Source organism: Triplophysa dalaica, chromosome 23, assembly GCF_015846415.1.
Source record: "Triplophysa dalaica isolate WHDGS20190420 chromosome 23, ASM1584641v1, whole genome shotgun sequence".
Classification (NCBI taxonomy): domain Eukaryota; kingdom Metazoa; phylum Chordata; class Actinopteri; order Cypriniformes; family Nemacheilidae; genus Triplophysa; species Triplophysa dalaica.
Window position 1 is genome coordinate 18,779,139 of NC_079564.1, and position 25,044 is coordinate 18,804,182.

Consider the following 25,044-nt stretch of genomic DNA (forward strand, 5'->3'; position numbering starts at 1 on the left):
TCACTTCAGTGTGTGACAGCTCGGGTCACTGCAGTAAGGTACAAACACAAGATTCTCACGAGTTGAAACATTTGACTTTTCTCATCTACACATTTAGAATTATCTTCACAAACTCACATATTGCACCGAAGGTATAAATATATTCTGAATCTTTTAAGATTTATGACTTGCTTTAATTTTTATAATTAGTCTTTGTGACTTTTAAAGGGTTTTGAGGAAGTGAGGAACTTTTTCCTTTTTGTACTAAAAAGGAACAAAATTGAGTATTTTTATTGAGTTTGGTTGTATGTTTGAGTATCTTCTGCTCTGTTGTCTGATGTTTTCAGGCTCTCAGGATGATGATGGGACTGGGTTTGGTCTTCATTTATAAAGGCAACATGACTGTAAACGGTTTAGTGCTGCCCCAGGGTGAATCTCTCTTTCAGAACGGTATGATGAGCTGTTTGCCGTCTTGTCTTCTGTCAGATAACTGAAGCCATAAGTCATGTCAAATGAAACTCTTCTGCTTGTGTGTCCTCAGGAGTCAGCGTTCACTGGCTGGGTGATTTTGTTTTTGTGGAGAGCAGTTTGGGCGTCAGATTGAAATTCGACATGGAGAACACCGTCTATTTGACGGTTACCGCTGAACACCAGACGGCCACTAGAGGGCTCTGTGGGGTATTCAACAACAACCCAGACGGTATGAATGTTTGAGTAAAACACCCAAGCTACATAACACACACAGCACAGTCTATGTTCAATCTGCTCAAGAGGAGAAAAAATATGTATAGTTACCCACAATCCTCAGCGTTTTTATGTTGTATCTGTTGTTTTATTCCCCTTTTTTTCACGCAATCTCTTGTGGTGTTTTATCTTATATTTCACAGATGACTTCACCGCCAGCGCTGGAAGTGTTTCGCAGTACGCCGCCAGCTTTGGAAACTCATGGCGTGTTCAGGATCAGCAGTCTCAGGTACCTGTCTGTTCAGTACCACTTATAGTTTGTTTAAAGTTAGTGTGACTGTTGAAAAGCATTCTGGGTAATATGATCTTATCTCTCTCCTGCAGGTGTGTAATGATGCCGCTGAGTTGGGTCACAGCTGTGATGTCACCCCTGACGTTACTCTCCGTCGTAACGCAGAAACTGTTTGTCATCGGCTGAAAGAATCTCCGTTCACACACTGTCATCAGCAGGTCAACTAAAATAACTTTAATTGAACTTTATAAATGAAGTTGAACCGTATAGTTAACACATCGTTCCACCTCTGTCTGCGCAGGTGGATCCTGGTCCGTATATAGACACGTGTCTGTATCTATACTGCAGTCTGAGCACGAGCGAGAGGGATGTGGCCGTCTGTGACACATTAGCCGGCTACGTGCGCGAATGTGCGCAGCAACACGTCATTATTAACTGGAGGAAGACGGGGTTTTGTGGTACGTTGTCATTCTTTGGCTTTATCCAAAATAAGGATGCGTTGTTAAAACTGTGACACGCGAAACATGAATGTCAGGTTGTGCGAAAGATTCCTTATGATTTTGTGCTGCGATTAGTCATAACTGTGGTTTTGGCCCACAGAGCGCACGTGTCCCAACGGTCAGGTGTTTTCCGACTGCGTGTCCTCGTGTCCCCCCAGCTGTTCGTCTCGTCTCCCCCCCGCGCCGGGTCAGTGCAGGGACGAGTGTGTCGGTGGGTGTGAGTGTCCTCAGGGTCTCTACCTGCACGCCGGTCAGTGCTGGAGACGAGACGACTGTCCGTGCTTCTACAGACGCCGCACGTACGGCACCGGAGACACCATCACTCAGAAGTGCAACACATGGTGGGTAAACACGATTGGTCGTGATGTCACAGGGGACATTCGATGAAAATTCAGCCGTCATCACAAATTATGATGTGATGTTCATTTGATATGCAGTTCTACTGTTGTTGTTTGTTTTTGTGTAGCGTGTGTCGAGCGGGTCAGTGGGAATGCTCTGGAGAGAGATGTGAAGCTCAGTGTACTGTGACCGGTGGGATGCACATCACCACATTTGATCAGAAGAGATACGACCTGCAGGGCGGCCACTGCCGCTTCACCGCTATAGAGGTGATCAACACCGTGTCACATCATGTGTGGATAAAGTGTGTGTTTGAGTGTCAATGTTTCTCCATGTTTGTGTTTCTGTTGTTTTGTGAATCTTTCTGTGCGTTTGCAGGATTTTGTGGATAAGAAACTGTCTGTGAGCATCAGTGGAGGATCATGTGCAGGTGGAGGAGCTGATGGTTGTCTGAGAGAACTGATGGTCACAGCGCTTCATACAACAGTGATCATTACAGACACAGGTCATCCATCCATCCCTTCGTTACCCACCCACCTGCAATTCATCCATCCATCCGTCTATCATCAATCTCTTCATTACCATCCACCTTTCCATCTCTTATATCTTTACCATTAATTAATTAATTCATCCCATTCATCCATTATCAGACTATCCTTTTATCATCCCTTATTCACAACCTTAATACATCCCTTCATTTCATATCCATGCATTTATCATTCATCTCATCATCTGCTCTGCACCCTTCATCACTATTTAGTTTTCTGTCTTTCCAACTCTGTTTTATCCATCCCTTTAACTACCATCCCTCTCTCTCTCTCTCCATCTAGTTTTCATTCTTTTCTCGTCTATCTGTTCATCTATATCTCCATCCATTCCTCTATGCATTCATCAAAACCCTCCCCGCATCCATCTTTATCCATCGTTTCATAATCCATCCATCATCCATTCCTTTCTCTTTTTCCATCCATCCATTTATTCATCAGTCACCCCATCTATTGGTCCATCACATCCTTTTCTTCCTCTCCATCGTTCCTCTATCATCCATCTATCCATTCATCCTTCTTTCATTGTCATCATCTCTATCATTCTTGTTTTTCTCCATTCAACACTTCTTTCATCCTTCAGTGCATTCATGATTTATTGTGTTTCTCTCTCTGTAATGACGTTTTCTCTCAGGTTCAGTGATGGTGAACGGTCAGAGGGAGATGTTGCCGCTCATAACAGGAGATCTGATGGTCAGAAAAGCGTCCTCTAGTTTTCTTGTCATCCAGGCGTTTGGAGCTCAGTTGATGTGGTATCTGGACGGTTCTCTTCTCTTCATCACCCTACAACCTGGGTTTGCTCATAAGGTTCTTGCTAGACACCACAAAACAGCATTTTCAGTGAAATAGAAAAAGAATGTAAGAGAATATATTGATGTTGAATCCTTGCGGTAGGTTCGAGGGTTATGCGGCACTCTGACGTGGACTCAACACGATGACTTCACCACACGTGAAGGCGATGTGGAAAACGGCGTTACCTCCTTTGCCACCAAGTTCAGCACAGAGTCGTGCCCTCTGCCCTCATCCATGACCTCTGACCCCTGTGGGACATACACCCAGCGCAGACAGTATGCAGAGAGCATGTGCTCTGTCATCCACAGTGCGGCGTTTCAGGTGAGCGTCCTGTGACGTGTTGAGTTCAGACTCTTCAACTCATTACATCTGAACGTCACCGTGTCCTCGGTCTTACAGGCGTGTCATGATGTGGTGGACAGAGAGTCGTACCTGCGTCTGTGTCTGGGTGAGGTGTGCAGCTGTGGCCCTCTGAAATCCTGCCAGTGCACCGTCCTCGCCGCCTATGCCAGACACTGTGCCCAAGAGGGGGCGCTGGTGAGCTGGAGAAATCGCACCTTCTGCTGTAAGAAATGCTATAACCGTAATCTATTTCTTTCCTATTAAGGCCATTTCTTTATCTGGTACACATGAAGCTCACTAGGTTGTTTCCTCTCTCGTGCCAGCGGTGCATTGTTCCGGAGGTCAGGTGTATCAGGAATGCGGGCGTCCGTGTGGAGCTTCATGTTCTGATCTTTGGCGGGGCTGGAGCTGTGAGGAGGGCATCAGGAGCTGCGTGCCAGGCTGTCAGTGCCCAGAGGGACTGGCACAGGACGACGAGGGTCAGTGTGTGCCCGTCAGCATGTGTCCCTGCATGCATGGAGACAAACTTCACCCCGCTGGAAGTACCATACAGAAGAACTGCAACAGCTGGTATGTGTATGAAGTTTGGTGTTCTGTAAGATCAGAGGTTAAAGTTCGGGGCTGTTAACCGGAAGGTTACTGGATTAAATCCCACAATAAGGTGCGTCGTGATGCTGTGTAAAAGAAAACTATGTTTGTGGCATTAGTTATGAGGTAATGTGGTTCCCAATCTGTCTGCCGTAACGGGTGTGAAACACGAAGAGAGAAATTGTAAAGAAAATGCACCTCGGTTCACAGTTCAAGCTCAGGTGATATCTGACTGGGCTATTTGTTCTTCACACACAAAGCTATCGGGCAACTTGGAATACGAACATTTTGTGAGATGAAGCAAGAATGTCTGTAGCGTCAGTGTTGAATGGGTTTTATGGTTATTTGTGTAATAAGCTTCAGTCTTCTTTATGGGTCTTTTGAGTTTGAACTTTTATCACCTGCACTTTGATGACACATCATAAAAGAGAAAACGACCCTTGTACTTGAATAGATCGATATGTTCCAGAGGTGAAATCTTTGATAAATCACAAACAGATCCGATGATACTGCACTCTTGTATTCTGCTCCTCATGTTCCACATTCATAAAATATCATGCTTAACAATATCTTCCAGGGTGTTGCTATAATTTTGAAGTGGTTTCTATTGTGTGATTTTTAACATGTTTTTGTATGCTTGCTGGGTGATTGCCAAGTTGTTCTTGTTTTTAGTTTCGTAGTGAAAATTCTGGACTGATTTTTTTTAAATTCAGGAATCACTTTAAAATATCTTAAAAAAAAGTATACACATTTCTTTTCAATGTTTTTAACTTCATGAATTGAATTTGTCTGAATTGAAAAAAATACAAAAAAGGTTTTATTAAAGTGACATCTGAATTGGACAAAAACTATTTAAAACATTACTAAATATATATTTTTTCTCTCTTTTTTCTTTTCATTAATCAAATATACACCTGAAAAAGATCTTAAGACCGGGGGAAACATAACAAGTATTGGCATTTCTCACTGGTGGATCTTAACCAGGTTGTAAGTAATGCTTCAAAATGTCAAAACAAGAAATAGGAGCGAGAGACAAAAAACAGAGAGTAGAAAATTTAGCTGATGAACAGCCTGTTTGAGTTTATATGAAGTTTTCAATAAATTGCCAACTCTCTGTTTTTTGTCTCTCACTCCTGTTTCTTGTTTTGGCATTTTGAAGCATTACTTACAACCTGGTTACGATCACCAGTGAGAAATGCCAATACTTGTTATGTTTGTAAGATTTTGTTCAGGAGTATATTTCCTTTTCTTTCTCTCTTCTCTTTTCTGCTCTTCAATTATCCAAATCATTTTATATGTAAAGTCAGAATTTGTTTGTCATTTTCTGTCCACTAGCTTTTCTTCGGTTTCTTAATTTATTTTTTTACTATTTCTTTGGTAAATTCAGGAGAGTTCTGTGTCCTGACACTATCAAACCTATCATGGAAAATTGGTTGGACGCCGTCCCTCCTCTTAAACGTTTTGCAGAATAAACACTCTAGATTTGCTCATTTTATCTCTTCCATTGATATGTGTTCTGTTTATTTTCAGCCTTTTTATCTTTGGGCCAAAAAGTGCTAATGTCTTTTATGGCTGCAGTTTTGAGGGGTGTGAGAGATCTGATGAAGTCAGTCTATGGCCCGTGATCCGTCTGTGTCGGGATAGGTGGATTTCATCGCATGTCTCACAGCTGACGCCAGCGCCAGACACTGCTGCAAAGCGCCAGTTCACACGTGTTGTGTGCTCTATTGAGCCTGAGATCTGAATTGTTTCTGGTGTTCTGTGGAGTTTAGATCAGGAGGATAATGAAACACAGATTGCTTCATCTGGGGTGATGTTTCACATTGCTCAACAGTTTATGCAAGGCGTAAGAATGAGTCAACGGCAATTTACAGAATCCTTCATCCAAAAATGTAACTTTAAATACATTTATTCCACCCGTATGACTCCCTCTTCTGTGGAAATATGTAGATATAACGATTAATAACAGATTTGAAAAGTTCCCAGAACATCCTGGCAAACTTACAATTTACAGTTTTGTTGTTGATGAGATGATTATAATGATTGTGTTGACGATACACATCTGCGGAACAAATGAAAAGACCATTCTAAATGTTCATTTTAGTGGGTCACAGAATGAAACAAAAACAAATATTTTCCCTAAACACATACCTGGTAAAAATTTGAATCAGAAAAATGATCTTTAAAATTTTTATGCAGCTCTATATTAGTAGAAGATACAAAATCTTTTATGACACAAATTGTGAAGTTGAACTGATTTTTACAGGGCTTATAAAAGCAAAGATAAGATGTGTGAGGTATTTATCTGTATTGTAAAGTTTCTTTTAGAATTTGTATTATTTAAAAGTGTTTAAAATCTCTCTCTCTCTCTCTCTCTCTCTGTCTCTCTCTCTCTCTATATATATGTCTCTCTCTCTCTCTCTGTCTCTCTCTCTCTCTCTGTCTCTCTCTGTCTCTCTTTCTCTCTCTCTGTCTCTCTCTCTCTCTCTCTCTCTCTCTCTCTCTCTCTCTCTCTATCTCTCGTGCTCTGTCTCTCACTCAATCACTCTCTCTCACTCTCTCTCTCTCTCTCACTCTCTCTCTCTCTGTCTCTCTCTCTCTATATATATATATATATATATATATATATATATCTCTGTCTCTCTCTCTCTCTGTCTCTCTTTCTCTCTCTCTGTCTCTCTCTTTGTCTCTCTCTCTCTCTCTATCTCTCGTGCTCTGTCTCTCACTCAATCACTCTCTCTTTCTCTCTCTCTGTCTCTCTTTCTCTCTCTCTCCTGCTCTTTAACTCACTCAATCACTCATTCTCTCTCTGTGTGTGTCTAGCGTGTGCACGCGTGGCGTGTGGATGTGCACAGATGAATCCTGTCCTGAGGTCAGTCAGTGTCCAGGCTCTCTTATCTTCTCTCCTCACTCGTGTTTGAGAACATGTTCTGGTCCACATTCTTCTCTGGACGTCTGCACTGAACCCGTCCACGGCTGTGTCTGTCCTGAAGGGACTGTTCTGCTGGTATGACACCTGTCAATCAATACCAAACATAAACCAGCTAAATCCTAACATAATCACATCTATAACCCACCATTAAAGCCAACATGTGTGTGATGTGAGCATTGCGTTCATTCAGCGGACAGACACATCATGTTTGAATCACTTTATCTAAGCTCATGTTATTTTCCTTGGATTTTGTGTTGACAGGATGATAATCAGTGTGTAACACCAGATGAATGTCCGTGTCATCACAACGGCAAACTGTATTTCACCAATGACACCATCTCCAAAGACTGCAACACATGGTGAATGAAACGCTCACTGCATCATCATTTACATGTGCCATATGAAAAAGTTTCACCCCATTACTTGACCTGAGAAATAAAATATTTAATGCTATTTTAAAATTTCAGTCCAATTTTGTTAAGTGAACCTCAATGTTTTTGTGATGTTCTTCTGTCTTCTCTGTGTTAATGTTTTTTATTCTCATAGTGTCTGTCGCGGTCAGCGTTGGCACTGCGGTCAGCTCTTATGTGCAGGTACCTGCGTGGCCACAGGTGACCCTCATTACATCACTTTTGATGGGCGGTACTTCTCGTTCCTGGGCGACTGTGAGTATGTGCTGGCCCAGGAGACGAGGGGACTTTTCGGTGTGACCGCTGAGAACGTGCCCTGCGGGAGCACAGGGGTCACCTGCACCAAATCTGTCACCCTGACCGTGGGCAATACCGCCATACACCTGCTGAGAGGTAAAATTCACGGCACACATCAGGGTTATAAAACCCAACTGAAGTGTAATTTAAAACTTTGTAAAAGACTTCCTAAAAGATGTAAATGGTTTTAAATCTAGCAGCATGAATGTTATCACTGGGGTTCCACAGGGTTGTGTCTTGTCACCAATTTTGTTTTCCATATATACAAATAAAATGACATGTCATATGAGGGGTTTGACATTTTTGAAAGAGCTGATGACATGGACCCAGGGGCTTGTATAACAGATTGAGACATCTGTCGTGTCTTAAGACATCAGTTGTGTTTATCTTTCCTGTCATTTTTTCAGGTAAAGCTGTTACTGTCAATGGCATTTCTGTTACTCTCCCAAAATCATATTCTGGCAATGGATTGATTCTGGAGCGGGTCGGGATGTTTGTGTCCCTCACCTCTCGTCTCGGGGTCTCACTGCTCTGGGATGGAGGTATGCTGAATAAAAATCTTATTTCCACAGTTTAACATGATTACTTTGTGATGAAACGCTGTTTAAAAATGGCCATAAACCCTGAAACATGTTTCAGGTATGCGTGTTTACGTGCGACTGATGCCTCACCTGCGTGGTCGAGTGGGAGGATTGTGTGGGAACTTTGATGGAGACGCTGAGAACGACTTCACTACGAGACAAGGAATCATGGAATCAACTCCAGAACTGTTTGGAAACTCGTGGAAGGTCAGTCCTTCCTGTCCCGATGTCACGGACCAGGACCTCCGGGACCCCTGCATCGTAAGCACCCTTCATATAACACATACAAATGAGATCTACACTAGCTAACTAGTACTAGGGCTAGCTTTTGAGACCATTTTGGCAATTTAATTAGATTCTTATTTATACGTTTTCAATTTCGATTCGATTCTATATCCATTAGTTAGCAGTATTTCATTTAAAATATTAGTTTTGCAGATGTGGACTACATGTTTAAATCTATAGGCTGGTAACTGAACACCCCCTCCTCGGCTAAATTAATGAAATGCACATTCACCATAATAGTATAGCAAACACAATTGTTTTGAATTACTTTTTACTTTTACTTTGAGTAACCAAACATCCGTGTTAAAATTTAAACATTGTAAATGTGTCTCAGTAAAATCATTTACAACTTGCAACACGTCTAAGAAATATAACTGATTTCAAATTCAACGTGAATAATGGCGCCATCCTCTGGACGAGAGGTGAAATACAGATAATATTCTCTAAAGCAGGTGCATTAAGAATTGATTTCCCAGGGATTTGCGGAATATATATTGTTTCTTTAAAATTAAGATTGATTAAAATCGAAGAATACATATTCTTCATCCAGCCCTACTATCTGCCATCTTTTCGTGATGCAGTCGCTGCAAAAATAATGTGACTTAAGAACTGAAATAAAATCTAGTTTTTTTAAGGACCTTGAAATGACCTTCATTTGTAGATCAACCCTCACAGGGTGACATGGGCGAAGAAAAAGTGTGCCGTGATTGGTCAGGAGATCTTCAGCCTGTGTCACGCTGAGGTGCCGTTCCAGAAGTACTACGACTGGTGTGTTTTTGACGCCTGCGGGTAAGAAATGAAGCCGTTCATTCTCCACCTGGTGTGAAAACATCACAAACAAACCTGGTATAAACATATCTTGCACACGTTTGTTGTGTGTTGCAGTTGTGATTCAGGTGGTGATTGTGAGTGTCTGTGTACGGCCATCGCTGCGTACGCTGAGGAGTGTAACCGCAGAGGAGTGTACATACGCTGGAGGTCACAGGAACTCTGCCGTGAGTCGCCTTCTTAACATTCTTCATCTTTATGTGGTTTTGTGTGTTTATTTTGTGTGTCTCCTCAGCTCTTCAGTGCGAGAATGGTTTGGTGTACGAGGCGTGCGGTCCTGCCTGTTCTCCTGAATGTCCCAGTGCTCCTTCAAACCCTGAAACTCTATGTAGTGCCCTGTCCTGTGTGGAGGGATGCTTCTGTCCTCACGGCACCGTACGGCACGGTAAGCGTTGTGTGTGTGTTCAGTTTTGTTTAAATTGTCCGTTTACTCATTTTTCGTCTTCTGTCTACAGGTGACGGTTGTATCTCAGTGTCTCAGTGTCCGTGCCAGTGGGACGGATCTTTGTATCCTGCAGGAGCGTCTGTTGTTCAACACTGTCAGAACTGGTGAGTTTGGAGGACAGTTTTGTTCGTGTTTCTTTGCTGCTAAGTTGACTTTGTATGTCTGTCACATGATTTTTCCTTTTCTCTCTTCAACGACATTAATAACATGAATGTTTTCATCTAGTTGTGTTCCCTCATGCTGACAGTTTTGTTCCGTAGCTCATGTTCTGACGGCTCGTGGCATTGTGTCGGATCTCCATGTTCTCCTCCGTCACCCTGTGAGGATTCAGAGTATCTCTGTCCGGGCGGATCTAAGCGCTGTATTCCGTCTCTCTGGCTCTGTGATAATGAAGACGACTGCGGTGATGGTTCTGATGAGATCTGTCCTGCCACGTGTGCTCCGGGTCACTTTCGCTGCTCCGGAGGCGCCTGTTTACCGCTGGAGCTCAGGTGTAACGGACACCCCGACTGCGCCGACCAATCAGATGAGGACTTCTGTGCGCCTGCCTCACCAGTACCTGTCTGTCCTGCCGGAGAGTTCATGTGCTCAAACGGACGCTGTCTGCCTGTCAGGAAAGTCTGTGACGGGAAGCTGGATTGTGGATTTGCGGATGATTCTGATGAGCACGGTATGTTTGTTTACATTCAGAATGGTCTGTCATGTTCTAGGATTGGAGGTCAAATTTTTGTTTATTCTTTAACATATTAGACAAAGTGAAATAACAATGAGCAATGTTTTTTTGCAGCATTTATTAGTCTTTGCTAATTTTAGTGGATGAAAACACAATAAATTGTTGGGTTATTTTCTAAAATGTAACACTTTCAACACTAAATGCAAAAGCTTTCATACTAAAATCAAACACGTTCATACTAAAACCAAACACTATGTTTCAATCTAAACGACTGACCTTGGTCACACTTCTTTGTAATAAATGCAATTTCAATGACAGATGTAGAGAAACAAAAGAGAAAGGATGTGTCTTCATCTAAAGATAAATGACATGTGTTGTTTATGTGTTGTTGTGTCAGACTGTGGCGTGCTGTGCAGACAGGATGAGTTTCGTTGTTCGTTGGGTCGCTGTGTGCTTTATCTTCACCGCTGTGACGGTCATGATGACTGTGGAGACTACAGCGATGAGAGAGGATGTGTGTGTGCTCCCGGAGAGTTCCAGTGTCCTGGAGATCAGTGTGTACCTGCAGACAGAGTGTGTGACGGACACAGAGACTGTCCATCCGGCATCGATGAGCTCATCTGTCCCTTTAAAGGTGTAACACACACTCACTTGATAAAAAAATGAGAATCTCAGAGCGTCGACCTGATATCCAAGAATAATGTTTTGTTACAGCCGATAATGTACACGGTTACATCTGCTACGGATAGATTTTTTTTGTTTTTTTGTTAAAATGTGTAGTTCCTCATACTTATTTGATTGAATGATGTCTTTATCCGTGCCACAAATGCAGTGTTGATGCACAGATCTGTTTTTGTTGTCTCTAATGACATTTTCTTTTTTTACTTTAAACCGATGAAATTGCTAATTCTGTTATTTACAGCAGATTCTGACTGCATTAACAATGAAGCTACAGTGTAGAATTGAGGAGTTCATGTAAACATTTTTTCAAAAATCATGTTTTTTTATTGTGCGTTTCAATTCATATCAATTAAACTGCCGTTGAATAGAGCTAACATAATAAAACACGATTAAAACATGATAACATAAAAAAACTGTAGTTAAGCTTGCTCAGATCTCAGATCAGATGTCTGATAATGTTTTGCTTGTGTGTGGTGATGTCAGGGTGCAGTCAGTTTGAGTTCGGGTGTACGAGCGGACAGTGCGTCCCTCTGGCCTGGCGCTGTGATGGTGAGACAGACTGTCTGGACGGGACGGATGAGAAACGCTGTTCCCGCACCTGTCAGCTCGACCAGTTCCTCTGTCATACTGGTGACCAGTGTATCCAACACCAGCAGCTGTGTGACGGCACGCCGGACTGTAAAGACGCGTCAGACGAGAGCATGGACAACTGCGGTGAGCAACACTCGTGTTCTATTATTTTCTATTAAAATTAAGATTTTATTAAAGAGACGGTTAAGGTGTGATTGGGTCAAACGACTCCTGGAGAATCAAATCAGGTTCAGCCGAGTATTATGGGAATGAAATGGATTTCTGGAGTGGAAATCTGGAGACTGTTATCAGATTCTGTGTAAAACATCTTGCTCGGTTGTTTTCCATCGTGGAACACATAAGCCAGATGTCATGTTTATTACGCACGTCTCCCACAGTTTGTTTACGCCGCTCCCTGTGCCAACACGCTGCCCTCACACTTTATAGTGTTGTTTACTGTGTGTTATTCTGTTCTGAAGGCTCCACACGGATTCCTCCGTGTCCAGGCAGCTTCTCGTGTGATAACCGCACGTGTGTCAATGTTTCACGTGTGTGTAACGGGATCCCCGACTGCCCGAGAGGAGAGGACGAGATATTGTGTGGTTAGTCTTTACAAACATACACAGCACAAAACCTTTTTTCATCTGTCTGGTGTAGAAAGTGTATTCTCTCTCTCTCTCTCTCTCTCTTCAGATAAACTCAGTCCCTCCAGAGCGCCTCCTACTGATGGAAACACCAGTGCAGTCTGTCCAGAGTTCACCTGTGAGGACGGATCATGTGTTCCCTTCAGTGCGGTACTGACACACTCATCTCTATGTGTTTACATCACATCCTCATTTAACAACAACAACTATAAAACTGATAAACCTCAGTTGTTCTTCATGGTGTTTTATGAAATACTGTGTCATATTCTGTATACCAAACATATCACAGTGTAATGGGATGTGATGTGTGTGTTGTTGTAGTTGTGTAACGGTATAGCAGACTGTCCCTCAGACGAGCAGGGTTGTGGTGCCTGGGGGTCTTGGGGTCCGTGGAGTTCCTGCAGCAGTAGTTGTGGAGCCGGCATCATGAGCCGACAGAGACGCTGTGCTCCAGAGGATTCAGACGTGAGCTGTAGGGGTGAGAGCGTTCAGAGACAGCAGTGTTACTCCACCGCCTGTCCAGGTAAACAACAGCAAAACTGACACATGATCCTGTGGTGACACCTGACCGTAGTTCTGACATCACAGAGGGGGTAGGAATTCAGGAATCAGTTGTGGCGTGACATGATGCTTGTGTCTTGTCGAGCAGTTGATGGTTACTGGTTGCCGTGGGTGACGTGGTCAAACTGCAGTGCGGGTTGTGAGGGGGTGGAGCTGCGTCAGAGAGAGTGTTTTCCCCCGCAGAACGGAGGAAGAACCTGCGCAGAACTCCCCGGAGAAACCAACCTGACTACTGACATCAGTGAGAACCTGCACAACACACACACACAAACATTTGCACAGATAAACATGCATATATACAAATACACATATATTTGAATAAATCAATGGATACATATACTTTAAACACACACACACCTATATACTACGCAAATGTAGATAAACTCATATTTAAACACACAAATACACACACATACATAACATTAGCACAAATAAACATACGCATATACAGAATACAACTACACCCATATTTGCACTAATCAATGCAAACATATACTTCATACACAAACACATGAATATACTACACAAACATACATAAACACATATTTACATGCAGATACATATACACAAATAAACATACACAGTATATAAATATATATGCACAAATAAACATGCACGCACACACATATAACAAACACGCACACATATAAACAAATACACATGTGTACAAATGAATATTTAACAGATAAAAGTGTATTTTGAGGAGTTTTATACTGCTGAATTGCCTAACCCTAACCTTGATAAAAACCAGCTTGTGCCGGTCTATTACCAGTATAATTCGTATATAATGACTCTGAACTGGTGTTAGCTGCTGGTTTGTCATCACTCATTTAAACTCCAGCTCATGTCTGTTAGTGTGTTCATCATGAGTGATTTGTGTTGTGTCACTGAATGGTTTCCAGATGAAAACGTTCTCTCTTGTCATGTGTCCAGGGCCCTGTCCTCCGAACGGCTGTGTTAACGTCTCGTGTCCCGCGGGTCTCGTCAGACACACCTGTGCATCGTGCCCTTTGACCTGTGCTCACGTCTCCGGGGCAACGACGTGTGACCCCAACTCCAAGTGTTTCACAGGTGAGCTCTGAGTTTCAGTCCGTTGATCTTATAAATAAACAATTACGACTAAGCTTCATTTTTGTATGAGCGGGGCGATTGTGAGGATGATCATGATGTGTTTCTCTCAGGTTGCTGGTGTGCTGATGGGAGGGTCATGAATCACGAGGGTCAGTGTGTCCTGCCGGACGAATGCGTGTGTGAGGTGTCTGGGGTCAGATATTGGCCAGGTCAGCAGGTTAAAGTGGGCTGTGACATCTGTGTGTGTGAGAGAGGCCGAGCTCAGCGCTGTCAACCCAACCATGAGTGTTCTGGTAATATCACAAGCACATCTGAATTGAGTTTAAAACTGAACATCAAAGTTCAAGTGTGCACCTGTAATGTTTCTGTGATAGAATGTAAAAATCATCAGTAGAATGGTGTAAAGTGTAAATCTGTGTGTTTACTGTAGTACACTGTGGCTGGTCATCGTGGTCGTCGTGGGGTGAGTGTTTAGGTCCGTGTGGAGTTCAGAGTGTGCAGTGGTCTTTCCGGAGTCCAAACAACCCATCCAAACACGGCAATGGCCGACAGTGCCGTGGGATATACCGCAAGGCCAGACGGTAAGATTTCACGAATGTAGAGCGTTTAATTAAGGATAATTCACACTAAGAAACATTAACTCACCCTCAGGTCATCCAAAATGTGATTTTTTTCTTCAGCAGAACAGAAATGAAAGTTTTTTGTGTTTGATGTCATGTCACACAACAACACAAAAGTAATCCCTGTGGCTTCTGTGGGTTATTGTCAGGTGTCAGACGGAGGCGTGCAGTGAGTGTGAGGATGAGGGTCACACACATGCGGTGGGTGAGCGATGGAGAGGGAGTCACTGTCAGTTGTGTCACTGTTTGCCTAACCTGACGGTGCGGTGCGCCCCCTACTGCCCATACACTGCCACTGGATGCCCACAGGTCTGTGTGTGTCAGTCACATCACCATTATTGATAAAACTATCACATGATTATTTTAAATGTCTTAACATCAACAGGTTTATGTGGGGATGGGGTTATGTTTATAATATAGTATATGACATTTTAATTTCATCTCTGAGAGATGAACGGATGTTTAATAGTCCTGTTATGATGTTAAGTTCTATTTATTTCTTCAGGGTCAGACTTTGATTCCGGCTGAAGAAGATCAATGTTGTCGATGTGAAGATAAAGGTTTAAGATTCTTATTACGATAAATATTTTTTATGTAAAAAAGTGTTTTGTTGTATCAATATTTATTATTAATATTAATTGTATATTATTATACAATTAGATCATTTTTATAGAATATATACATTTATTATGTTATATATGTGTATGTTTTTTTATACGTATTTAAGTTTTACTTTGAGCAATTTTGTTATTATTTGTAATATTGCTATTTTTATGTTTGTTTAATTTTACATTTATTTGTAGTTAATTAATTTGGAATTAATATTTTGTTCCATTGTCAACTTAAACTTATTTCATTTTATTGCTAAGTGAAAATTATTTATAATAATTATTTATAATATAAAAAAATTTACTATTCTCAAAAAACATTAAATGAAAAATCTTTTTTATTTCTAATATATTTTCTTATATTAATTAATTAATTAATTAATTAAAAATCAAATAATATTTTGGCCTATATTTAATGCAATTTCAGGTACAGAGAAGTTTAAGTATACAATAAACCCCCTAATTACATCATATTTAATTGAAACTTGATGAATGCTTTGATTTATTTTTTCAGGAAATGGTACCACTATCTTGGCAACTACCCCAGCAGCCCTTCCAATAACAGTTGAGGTCTCTACACCAGCAGACGGGCCCCCATCTGTACCAACATACCCTCTACCACCTGGAGGTCACTTTCATTTCACTGTAACACTGTAACATTGCACGTTTTTGTGCCCTAAGTCATTTGATCCATCTTTCTTCATGTCATATTCTGTCATAGATGAGTGCTGGTCAGCTCTGGGGATTCACTCGCTCCCCGTCGCCAGTTTCAGCGCGTCGTCCCACCAGCTGGGTCATCCTCCTTCAGCGGGACGCCTGCACGCACGGGACCCCCACAGCGACCTGCAGGGCTGGAGTCCAGAACCGGAGCAGTACAGAGACCTCTCACCCGGCGCTCCTGAGGGTCACGGGATCACCACACACGCTCCCTATCTCCAGATGGACATGCTGAGACCCTACAATATCACAGGTGCCATAGAGATGCTAACTGTCTGTTGTAAAAAGACTTTAAAAAATGCTTCTGCAAAAAAGAAAAAAAAAGAAATGAATGTGTTGTTGTTTGTTGTGTTGTAGGTGTGTTGACTCAGGGTGGAGGTGTGTTTGACACTTTTGTGTCCAGCTTCTATCTTCAGTTCAGCAGTGATGGACATCAGTGGTACATGTACAAAGAGCTCATCACAGACGCCAGACCCAAAGCTAAGGTACCAGACACCTAACGACCAACACAAATCTTCATTTATGTTCTTTAAAGACTATATTTACACAGGACACAAACATTATTTTCTTTTTGGGCATCCCCTGCAGGTGTTTCTGGGTAACAGTGATGATCACGGTGTCGCTCTGGCCCGGTTGGACAGGATGGTGTCAGCACGGTTTGTTCGGATTTTGCCTCATGACTTTCAGAACGGGATCTATCTGAGAGTTGAGCTCATGGGCTGCACTGAGGGTCTGTTTTCCATTTGTATTTCCTCTCATTGGCTAAATTCATCCATCATAAAACCATAAAACAATTAAAATATAACAATAGAGCGTGACTGAGTGGGAAGTGAAAATATTAAACACTAATATTGTAGCCCACTGTTCATGAGGAAGTTGTATTCATGGATAAAGTCAAGAACTTCCATTTGATGTTCTACTGAATTAATTTATTCAGATAATTGTCCCACATACACACATTTTCTCTATCTCAATCTCTTACTGTTTCATGTTCCTTCCAGAGCATCACTGGTCCACTCGCGCACCTCCTCTGACCGTCTCTCCTCCCCTGCGTCCCTGTAGAGAGAGAGAGTTTCGGTGTGGGAACGGGCGCTGTGTTCCCGCAGGTCATCAGGGGGTGCTGTGTGATGGGCGTGATGACTGTGGAGATGCTACAGATGAACTGAACTGTGGTCTGTACCGTCTGGAAAAATTATCATACTTAAATCAATCTTCATTTACAATGTTTTCATCATCATTTTTTCCTATTGTTAGACATCTTAAATAAAAATATTTCTATATTTTACTTTATTTGCAGTTTATTTATATTCTATATTTATACTTTCATACCTGTTTTTGTCACTTTTCATAATCCATTTAACTCCGACTAAACATCTGTCTGTCTTATTTTCAGGTACACGTCCAACTCCAACCGTCTGCCCGTCAGGTCAGTTCTCTTGTTCTCCACCAGATGGCTGTATTGAGTCAGTGCAGCGGTGTGATGGAGTTCCACAGTGTCCAGATGGTGCTGATGAGAGAGACTGTACACACATAAATATAACTCACATCACCCCTACAGCCGCCCCTCTCAGGACGCCCAGCAAGACGCATGTAACCACACCCAAACCTCTCACCACCACAGTAAGACATATATGTTATAAACACTGTGTAAAGATTTCCTCTAGTTGTTATATTTATTACTTTATCAATTAACCAATTCTGACGTATTCAAATCTCAGACATATAGAGGAATCTCAGGAAGTTTAAAGTATCTGTCTGTGTTTCACAGGAAGCCGGACCAGGTGCAAAAGGTATGAACTCCAGCTGGAAATATGGCAGAATTTAGTATTTAGAATAGATATTTAGAAGAATACAAATGAATCAGGTGTAATGCTCAGCTGTCAATCATCCATCAGGGATCTGCGCCTCTGCTCTTGGATTGGAGGAAGGGCGTGTCCATTACGGTCAGCTGACCTCGTCGTCCTACAGAGAGAATAACCCTGCAGACGCCGGCCGCCTCAATGTTGCTCCTAACGTGTGAGTATTTCCAGATGTTTGCTGTGTGAAAACACGTGACCATTGGCTTGTCTTATCGGTCGGAAATAATGTTGATATTTAGACATTCTGTTGCATTTCATTATTTAAAAACGTATGTTGTTCATTTTTGTTGCATTTATGTCCCATTTGGTTGGTCTACTGAATTCTCTCTCAGGATGATCATGGAGCCCGGGTGGAGTCCGTTGCCCGGTGACCCTCATCCCTTCTTCCAGGTGGATTTTCTGGAGCCCACATGGATATCTGGTGTTGTGACGCAGGGCAGCGAGCGCATGTGGGGTTACCTCACCAAATACAGACTTGCTTTTGCTTTAGAGGACAACCATTTCACAAACTTCACAGAGACCGGAGAGAGAGGATCCCCTCTGAAGGTAATCCCGTCTGAAACGACAGATATAAACGATGAAAGTCAGCTTGGAACATAAAGGTAAAGATGACTTTCATTCTGTATCAGATGTTTGAGGTGAGGATGGTCGGACACACACCCGTCACACGCTGGTTGGATAGATTGGTAAAAGCACGATTCCTCCGGATCATTCCTGTAGAATTTAGAAACACTTTCTACCTGCGGGTCGAGGTCTTGGGCTGCAGAGGAGGTGCAACTATTTCCCATGATTCTTCATCACATTTTTGTTCTTAAGAGACCATTCTTATCGTTTTGTTCTCTCCGTCAGATGAGTTGGTCACACCCGGAAGGGAAGTGTCCACGGTGACACCCGGTGTACCAGGGTTACAGAATCGCACCGGACCGACCGGAAGTCCCGGTCACTATGACCACACCTCCGGACCTCCAGGGCTTCACACTAAAAGTCCTCAGGATGGCAGTCCTGGTGTAGCTCCACCCACCCGCATCACAACAGCGCCACCTGTCGTCGGTCCAACAGGAGTGCCAGGTATTCATATTCTAACGGTACAGGTGTGTGTGTTTATCTGTCAGATATCACAACATCAAACATGTCTTATTTAAGGTCTCTGGGACACACCGACACCTCCTGATGATGAATTACCCAGAGTCCTGTGCGTCGAGGGCCAGTTTGTCTGCCGGAGTTTTGGTTGTGTGGAAGCTGCGCTGGTGTGTGATGGACGCAAAGATTGTGCCGATGGCTCAGATGAGGAGCGCTGTGGTAAAACACACAATTCAAATTAGCAGTTAAAAATTGTGAATTTGTTTATTTGAGCGTATAAGATCAATTTGCCCCCGCATAAAATTAAACTAATTGATTATGGAAGTGTCATTCAGAAAACATAATTATGGTGTCGTTCACGTCTCAGGGGCCGTCACACCCGTTCCTTCACCCATAACGCCCACCCAGCGACCCCAGGTGCCCAGACCCTGCTCGGTCAAGCAGTTCAGCTGCTGGAGCGGTGAGTGTGTGAGTTTGGGGAGGCGCTGTGATCTCCGCAGAGACTGTGCCGATGGATCGGATGAGCAGGACTGCTGTAAGAACCTCACTGCTGACCTCAGATCAGTGTCTGGTGAGAAAACTGATGCAGTATGGGAGTGACGGAGCTGTGCTTGTGTTCCTCCAGTCGATTGTATTTTGTCTCCGTGGAGTTCGTGGAGTCAGTGCAGTGCGTCGTGTGGACTCGGCTCACTGTTTCGTCAGAGGACCATCCTGAGGGACGCCCGGCCGGGCGGTTCCTGCGGGGGGGCTCAGTTCGACAGTCGGGCCTGTTTTCTTCAGGCCTGTCCAGGTAACGGTGGATGTTTGTAACGCAAAGCAGACGGTGAACTCACATTGAGACACAGTTTGATTACTCTTTTGTGAAATTATCTCTCAGTGGACGGTCAGTGGTCCGAGTGGTCCGAGTGGTCAGGTTGTGACGTCCCGTGTGGTGGAGGTCTGAGCGTGCGGAACAGAACCTGCTCGAACCCTCCACCCAAAAACGGTGGGAAAGTGTGTGAGGGAATGAGCAGACAAACACACGGCTGTAACGCCTGCGGTCCCGATACTGACACACACACAGGTGAGATTCATAGAAAAATACACACTGGCTGATTGAGGAATGGTTTATGATGCTGTTGGTTGTCACAGGTTGCACTGGAGGAATGATTTTAGTGAAGGAGTCAGACTGTTTTGCTGGAAGAATGGACCCGTGTCCTGTGACCTGCTCTGATCTTCAGGATGAGACCAACTGCACCTTAAACTGCACCACAGGTACAATGTAAATCTGTAAAATGATTGATTCAAGGATATAATTGGATATAAACTGTACTTGTGATTTAGATTTGAGCCTGTTTGCATGACACTACACATTTCTGATGTATAATATATTGTGTTGTTTACATCATTCTAAAGAAAAATTGTTGTTTTACATTTTCTTTAAAATATACTATCTAACCTTTCATTGTAAAAAACAGTCCACCATGTTTTCAACCGTTTCCCTTTCAATTCCTTATAATGTTCTCATTGTCTGAAAATGTGTCACATTATGCAAGTAATTTTGATGGCAAAAACAAGATCATGCTATTGTAAAATCTCAAACATAAAGTATATAATATGATAAATAAATATATATTTAAAAATAAAAATAAAATATACATATTAAAATAAATAAAAATATAAGGAAACTATTTTTTGCCTGTGTTGACGAAAGGCCTTCATAACTTGTAATATACTTGCATTACTTATTGTATATACTTTCAGCAAAATATTTTGCAAAAAATAAAATGCCATATATTAAATTGAAATGCTTTCAGATTATTACAGGATTAAAAAAATACAGATTGCATGAAGTAATGAGAAGTTCAGTCAGTCTATCGACATGATTAACTCTTTCTGAGTAATTTAAATCCAAAATTGATGATGTAGTTAGTAAACACTGTGTTGTGACTGATGATGTGATTGGTCAGGATGTCGTTGTCCTCCTGGACTCCTCCTTCAAGATGAACGATGTGTGAACATCAGTGAGTGTGAGTGCTCATGGCGAGGTTCAGTCCTCCGGCCCGGAGAGGAAGTTCATAACAACAGCTGTAGCACATGGTCAGTTAACATCATTAATGATTCACAATTAATCTGATTCACATTTATAAGTGTGAATACACGTCATGTGATGTCTTGTCCAATCAAACAGCGTGTGTAAAGAGGGGCGTGTCACATGCGATAAATCCAGCTGTGTTGCTCGCTGTGATTGGTCGGCCTGGTCATCATGGACGTCTTGTGACAGTGTCTGTGGGACGGGAATACAGCACCGTTACAGGTGAACTCAGGTTTTTTATTCTAAATTAGATTTTATTTTTATATTTAATGTTTGTTATTTTCAAGTTTCTCTTTGCTTTTTAGGTTTAATTTCAGTTTTAGTTTATTTTAGGTATTTATTTTAATGTAATATTTGTAGTAATAATGCCTTCACTTAAACATGTTGTTTGATCAGGTCTCCTCTGAGCCCAACGCGAGTGTCACGGGTCGAGCCGTGTGAGGGTGACTCTACAGAAGCCCGCCGGTGCTATGTGCCCTGCTCAGATGAGGGGGTCGTGTGGGGCGAGTGGACGATGTGGTCCGAGTGCAGTAAGACGTGTTTTCATCACGTGGATGACGTGGGTCTGAGACGGCGCTTCAGGAGCTGTAATCACACAGACAATAGCGCCCCCTGTGGTGAAGACTCTGAAGAACAAGAACCATGCAACACGTTTCACTGTCCAGGTACAAACTAAATCTCTGAACATAGCTGAATGGAAGTTTAAAGCTGCAAACCATAATGTTTGCCTTCCTATCGCTATATCAGTTTGAAACCCTGACCAATTTGTAAGTCAAATAAATTTAAAAGCGAAAAACAAAATGAATCCAAATTTTATTCAGCAGTTTAGACCTTAAAAAAAGATTATAAAGATATAAAATAAGGTTTTATTTTTTTGTATGATTGGGAAATCTTGCTTAAGTAATTGTCTGTAGGATTTTATTTAGACTTTTTAATCCACAGCACTATTATGAAATTATATATCGGATGAAAAATGTGGATATAAGTGTTAAATTCCAAAATGTGATAAGTGTTTAAAGAATCATGTTTATGTTTAATAAATATCAATCAAACTGCAGTTGGTTGGTTTTGATAAAAACAAAAAAAAATACAGCCGACTAACACAATAAAACACAATCAAAACATGATAAGACAATAAAAAACATGATTTATCTTTTTTTGGAAACAAACCCTTCGTATATATATATACATAGACACACACACGTGTCAAGTGTCAAAACATAATAAAGTGTCATAAATAACAAACTAAATGATGTGATTTGTGTAGTGAACGGTGGCTGGTCGTCCTGGTCCAGTTGGTCTGATTGTTCATCAGCGTGTGATTCTGGAGTTCAGACGAGAGATCGCTTCTGCAGCGCTCCTCCTCCTCTGTACGCAGGTCTTGGGTGTCCCGGGCCGCTCATCCAGACGCGGGACTGTAACGTTAAGCCCTGCACTGGTAAAACACTAACACAAACACACCACGCTCACAGTTATTCTGATGTTAATGTTGTGTTAGCAGTGTCTCATGAGTGTGTTGTCACAGGTGTGTGTCCAGACGGGATGAGTTTCCTGTTAAAGGAGCAGTGTCAGGCTCAGGGAGGGGCGTGTCCTCGGGTGTGTCTGGATGCCATGCTGGACGTTGAGTGCACTACTGAGTGTTATGATGGATGTTACTGTTCTCCCGGTCACTTTCTGTACAACAACACCTGTGTTCCTCTGGAGCACTGTCCGTGTTATCACAAGGGGGCGCTGTACATGCCGGGAGACACGGTTTCATTCCACCACCACTGCAACAACTGGTAACTTCACTTCATTCTTATTGTTTGGACTGAATGTGTAACATGAAACTTTTTATCATGTTTATGGTTTGAACATGTTTGTGTATGTCTTTAGATTTGTTTTGTTCAGTGCGTCATTTTATGATTTCATTTTCAAAAGGCCACCGCATCATGGTTATCCATCATTGGTTGGACAAGCAGATAGCCACACCCTCAGCTTAACCAATTTTTGTTCCGTTTAGTCATTTTATTTTTATAAAGAATATTGAAATCATTTGTCTACAATTTTTCTTATGTTTATGACAGCACGTGTGTTAATGGAGAGATGGCGTGTGGATCGACGCCGTGTCCTGGTCAGTACAACACCCTTTATTCTCTTCATCCCTCAGTTGTTTCCGTTGGTTGATGATGTCATCATCCCTGCAGTGGATTGTGGGTGGAGTGAATGGACCTCCTGGAGCGCCTGCAGCCGTACTTGTGACGTTGGCATCAGACGGCGCTTTCGGTCGGGCACCAGTCCAGCGCCGGCGTTCGGTGGACGGGCCTGTGAGGGAGAACGCATCGGACTGGACACATGCAGCATTACACCCTGTTTTGGTAAACACATGACAGCAAAAACTTGAATGAAGTCAATTTTTGCCTTTGGATCAAGCGACTTAGCTTTTGTTGTGTGTGTTTGATTCATGAATGAGTGTCTGTGACGGGTTTGTGACAGTTTTGTGTCTCTGGTGTGTTCAGGAGTGAAGGGTCCGTGGAGCCAGTGGTCCGAGTGTTCAGTTTCATGTGGAGGAGGCTACAGGAACAGAACCAGAGGTCCAATCAGAACCCACGGAACTTCTCAACAGTTCAGTGCCTGTAACCTACAGCCCTGCGGTGAGTGTGTGTGTGTGTTTGCTTTTGTGTTGTTTGTTGCATGTCTTTATGATCATGTGTGTTTCTCTCTCAGCAGGAGGTGGAAGTGTGTGTGCAGCGGGACAGGAGTGGAGCGAGTGTGTGAGGGATGTGTTGTTGTGTTCAGATTTGGGCACTGATGTCCAGAGAGACGCTACCTGCCACCCTGGATGCCAGTGTCCTGACGGCTCAGCTTTACAGGTGTGTGTGTGTCTGGGTGTTGATCAAGACAGTCGGTCTTGAAAGTGTGTGTGTGTGTGACTTTCTGTCTTGACAGTGTGTATGGGAATGTTTTCTATAATCTTTAGGTTTAGGTGTAGGTGATAAAATATAATGTTTGAACAGTATAAAAGTCATTACACCTATGGACTCTCCCCACAGAGATAATAAACTCGATGTGTTTGTGTGTATGCACACATGCATGTGTGTGTGTGCGTGTGAGTGCGTGTGTGCGTGTGTGTGTGTGCGTTGGTCAAGACTATGTGTGTGTGTGTGTGTGTGTGTCAGTCTGTCTATATGTGGATGTCTGCAGTATGGGTGTATCTGTTTTTATATCACATTATTTGTCTCTCAACAAAGTGTAAATCTGGTTTTTGTGTGTGTGTTAGGAAGGAGCGTGTGTGTCTCTTCTTCTGTGTCGCTGTCATGTTGACGGTCAGCAGTATGAACCCGGAGCAACAGTCTCCAAAGACTGTAATAACTGGTAGTTTCATCCACAAAACCACACACACACACACACATCTGAAAAATCATGACATCACTGTCACATGTGAGTTTCTATTCATGTATGTGTGTGTGTTTCTTTAATCCTTCAGCACATGTGGGTCAGGAGAACTGATCAACTGTATACGTGTGGAGTGTAACGGTAAGACCACGCACACAACCTCTCTCTCTCTCTCTCTCTCTCTCTCTCTCTCTGTCTCTCTCTGTGTATGTGACTCTCTCTCTATGTGTGTGTGTTTCAGTGGACGGCAGCTGGTCATCTTGGACTCCATGGGGTTTGTGTTCAGTGTCATGCGGCGCTGGTCTTCAGTCTCGCTATCGGTTCTGTACTGACCCGGTGCGGGTGGGATACGGGCTGCCGTGTGTCGGGCCGGACAGAGAGGACAGAGTTTGTGCTTCAGCGCCCTGCAGCCGTCAGTAACATTGACTGTCTGTCATATATCAGAATGAAGTGTTTGGAGGACTCAGATGTTTGATTTGTAGGGGACGGAGGCTGGAGTGAGTGGACGTCTTGGACAGACTGCAGTAAATCATGTGGAGGAGGTGTGAGGAGTCGCAGGAGAGACTGTAATAAACCCATCACAGGACCTGATGGAGACTATTGTGAAGGACTGGGAACTGAACTCATCACCTGTAACACAAACCACTGTCCAGGTGATCACCTCACTCTGTG

At 42.7% G+C, this 25,044-nt stretch overlaps 1 protein-coding gene across 1 annotated transcript in view; it reads left to right on the plus strand.

Moving 5' to 3' along the window:
• The first annotated feature begins 223 nt into the window (after positions 1–223).
• sspo (SCO-spondin) overlaps positions 224–25,044 on the plus strand; it is a 50,290-nt gene continuing 25,469 nt past the window's right edge. Inside the window, exons 1-51 of the mRNA XM_056738778.1 lie at positions 224–4,043; positions 6,885–7,068; positions 7,255–7,352; positions 7,540–7,796; positions 8,108–8,242; positions 8,340–8,542; positions 9,228–9,355; positions 9,452–9,561; positions 9,630–9,779; positions 9,850–9,943; positions 10,100–10,509; positions 10,910–11,146; positions 11,677–11,907; positions 12,243–12,365; positions 12,457–12,557; positions 12,729–12,930; positions 13,057–13,209; positions 13,902–14,039; positions 14,150–14,332; positions 14,470–14,620; positions 14,809–14,968; positions 15,165–15,219; positions 15,782–15,895; positions 15,989–16,237; positions 16,342–16,469; positions 16,573–16,714; positions 16,986–17,156; positions 17,378–17,604; positions 17,753–17,774; positions 17,880–18,000; positions 18,176–18,389; positions 18,473–18,614; positions 18,693–18,911; positions 18,987–19,142; positions 19,291–19,458; positions 19,549–19,713; positions 19,801–19,986; positions 20,055–20,177; positions 20,873–21,002; positions 21,094–21,219; positions 21,394–21,662; positions 22,265–22,435; positions 22,523–22,778; positions 23,064–23,110; positions 23,184–23,354; positions 23,496–23,630; positions 23,704–23,849; positions 24,257–24,351; positions 24,464–24,513; positions 24,614–24,784; positions 24,855–25,025. Of these exons, the coding sequence (XP_056594756.1) occupies positions 3,973–4,043; positions 6,885–7,068; positions 7,255–7,352; positions 7,540–7,796; positions 8,108–8,242; positions 8,340–8,542; positions 9,228–9,355; positions 9,452–9,561; positions 9,630–9,779; positions 9,850–9,943; positions 10,100–10,509; positions 10,910–11,146; positions 11,677–11,907; positions 12,243–12,365; positions 12,457–12,557; positions 12,729–12,930; positions 13,057–13,209; positions 13,902–14,039; positions 14,150–14,332; positions 14,470–14,620; positions 14,809–14,968; positions 15,165–15,219; positions 15,782–15,895; positions 15,989–16,237; positions 16,342–16,469; positions 16,573–16,714; positions 16,986–17,156; positions 17,378–17,604; positions 17,753–17,774; positions 17,880–18,000; positions 18,176–18,389; positions 18,473–18,614; positions 18,693–18,911; positions 18,987–19,142; positions 19,291–19,458; positions 19,549–19,713; positions 19,801–19,986; positions 20,055–20,177; positions 20,873–21,002; positions 21,094–21,219; positions 21,394–21,662; positions 22,265–22,435; positions 22,523–22,778; positions 23,064–23,110; positions 23,184–23,354; positions 23,496–23,630; positions 23,704–23,849; positions 24,257–24,351; positions 24,464–24,513; positions 24,614–24,784; positions 24,855–25,025 (8,059 nt within the window). The 5' untranslated portion in view covers positions 224–3,972. The remainder of the gene's footprint in view (positions 4,044–6,884; positions 7,069–7,254; positions 7,353–7,539; positions 7,797–8,107; positions 8,243–8,339; positions 8,543–9,227; positions 9,356–9,451; positions 9,562–9,629; positions 9,780–9,849; positions 9,944–10,099; positions 10,510–10,909; positions 11,147–11,676; positions 11,908–12,242; positions 12,366–12,456; positions 12,558–12,728; positions 12,931–13,056; positions 13,210–13,901; positions 14,040–14,149; positions 14,333–14,469; positions 14,621–14,808; positions 14,969–15,164; positions 15,220–15,781; positions 15,896–15,988; positions 16,238–16,341; positions 16,470–16,572; positions 16,715–16,985; positions 17,157–17,377; positions 17,605–17,752; positions 17,775–17,879; positions 18,001–18,175; positions 18,390–18,472; positions 18,615–18,692; positions 18,912–18,986; positions 19,143–19,290; positions 19,459–19,548; positions 19,714–19,800; positions 19,987–20,054; positions 20,178–20,872; positions 21,003–21,093; positions 21,220–21,393; positions 21,663–22,264; positions 22,436–22,522; positions 22,779–23,063; positions 23,111–23,183; positions 23,355–23,495; positions 23,631–23,703; positions 23,850–24,256; positions 24,352–24,463; positions 24,514–24,613; positions 24,785–24,854; positions 25,026–25,044) is intronic.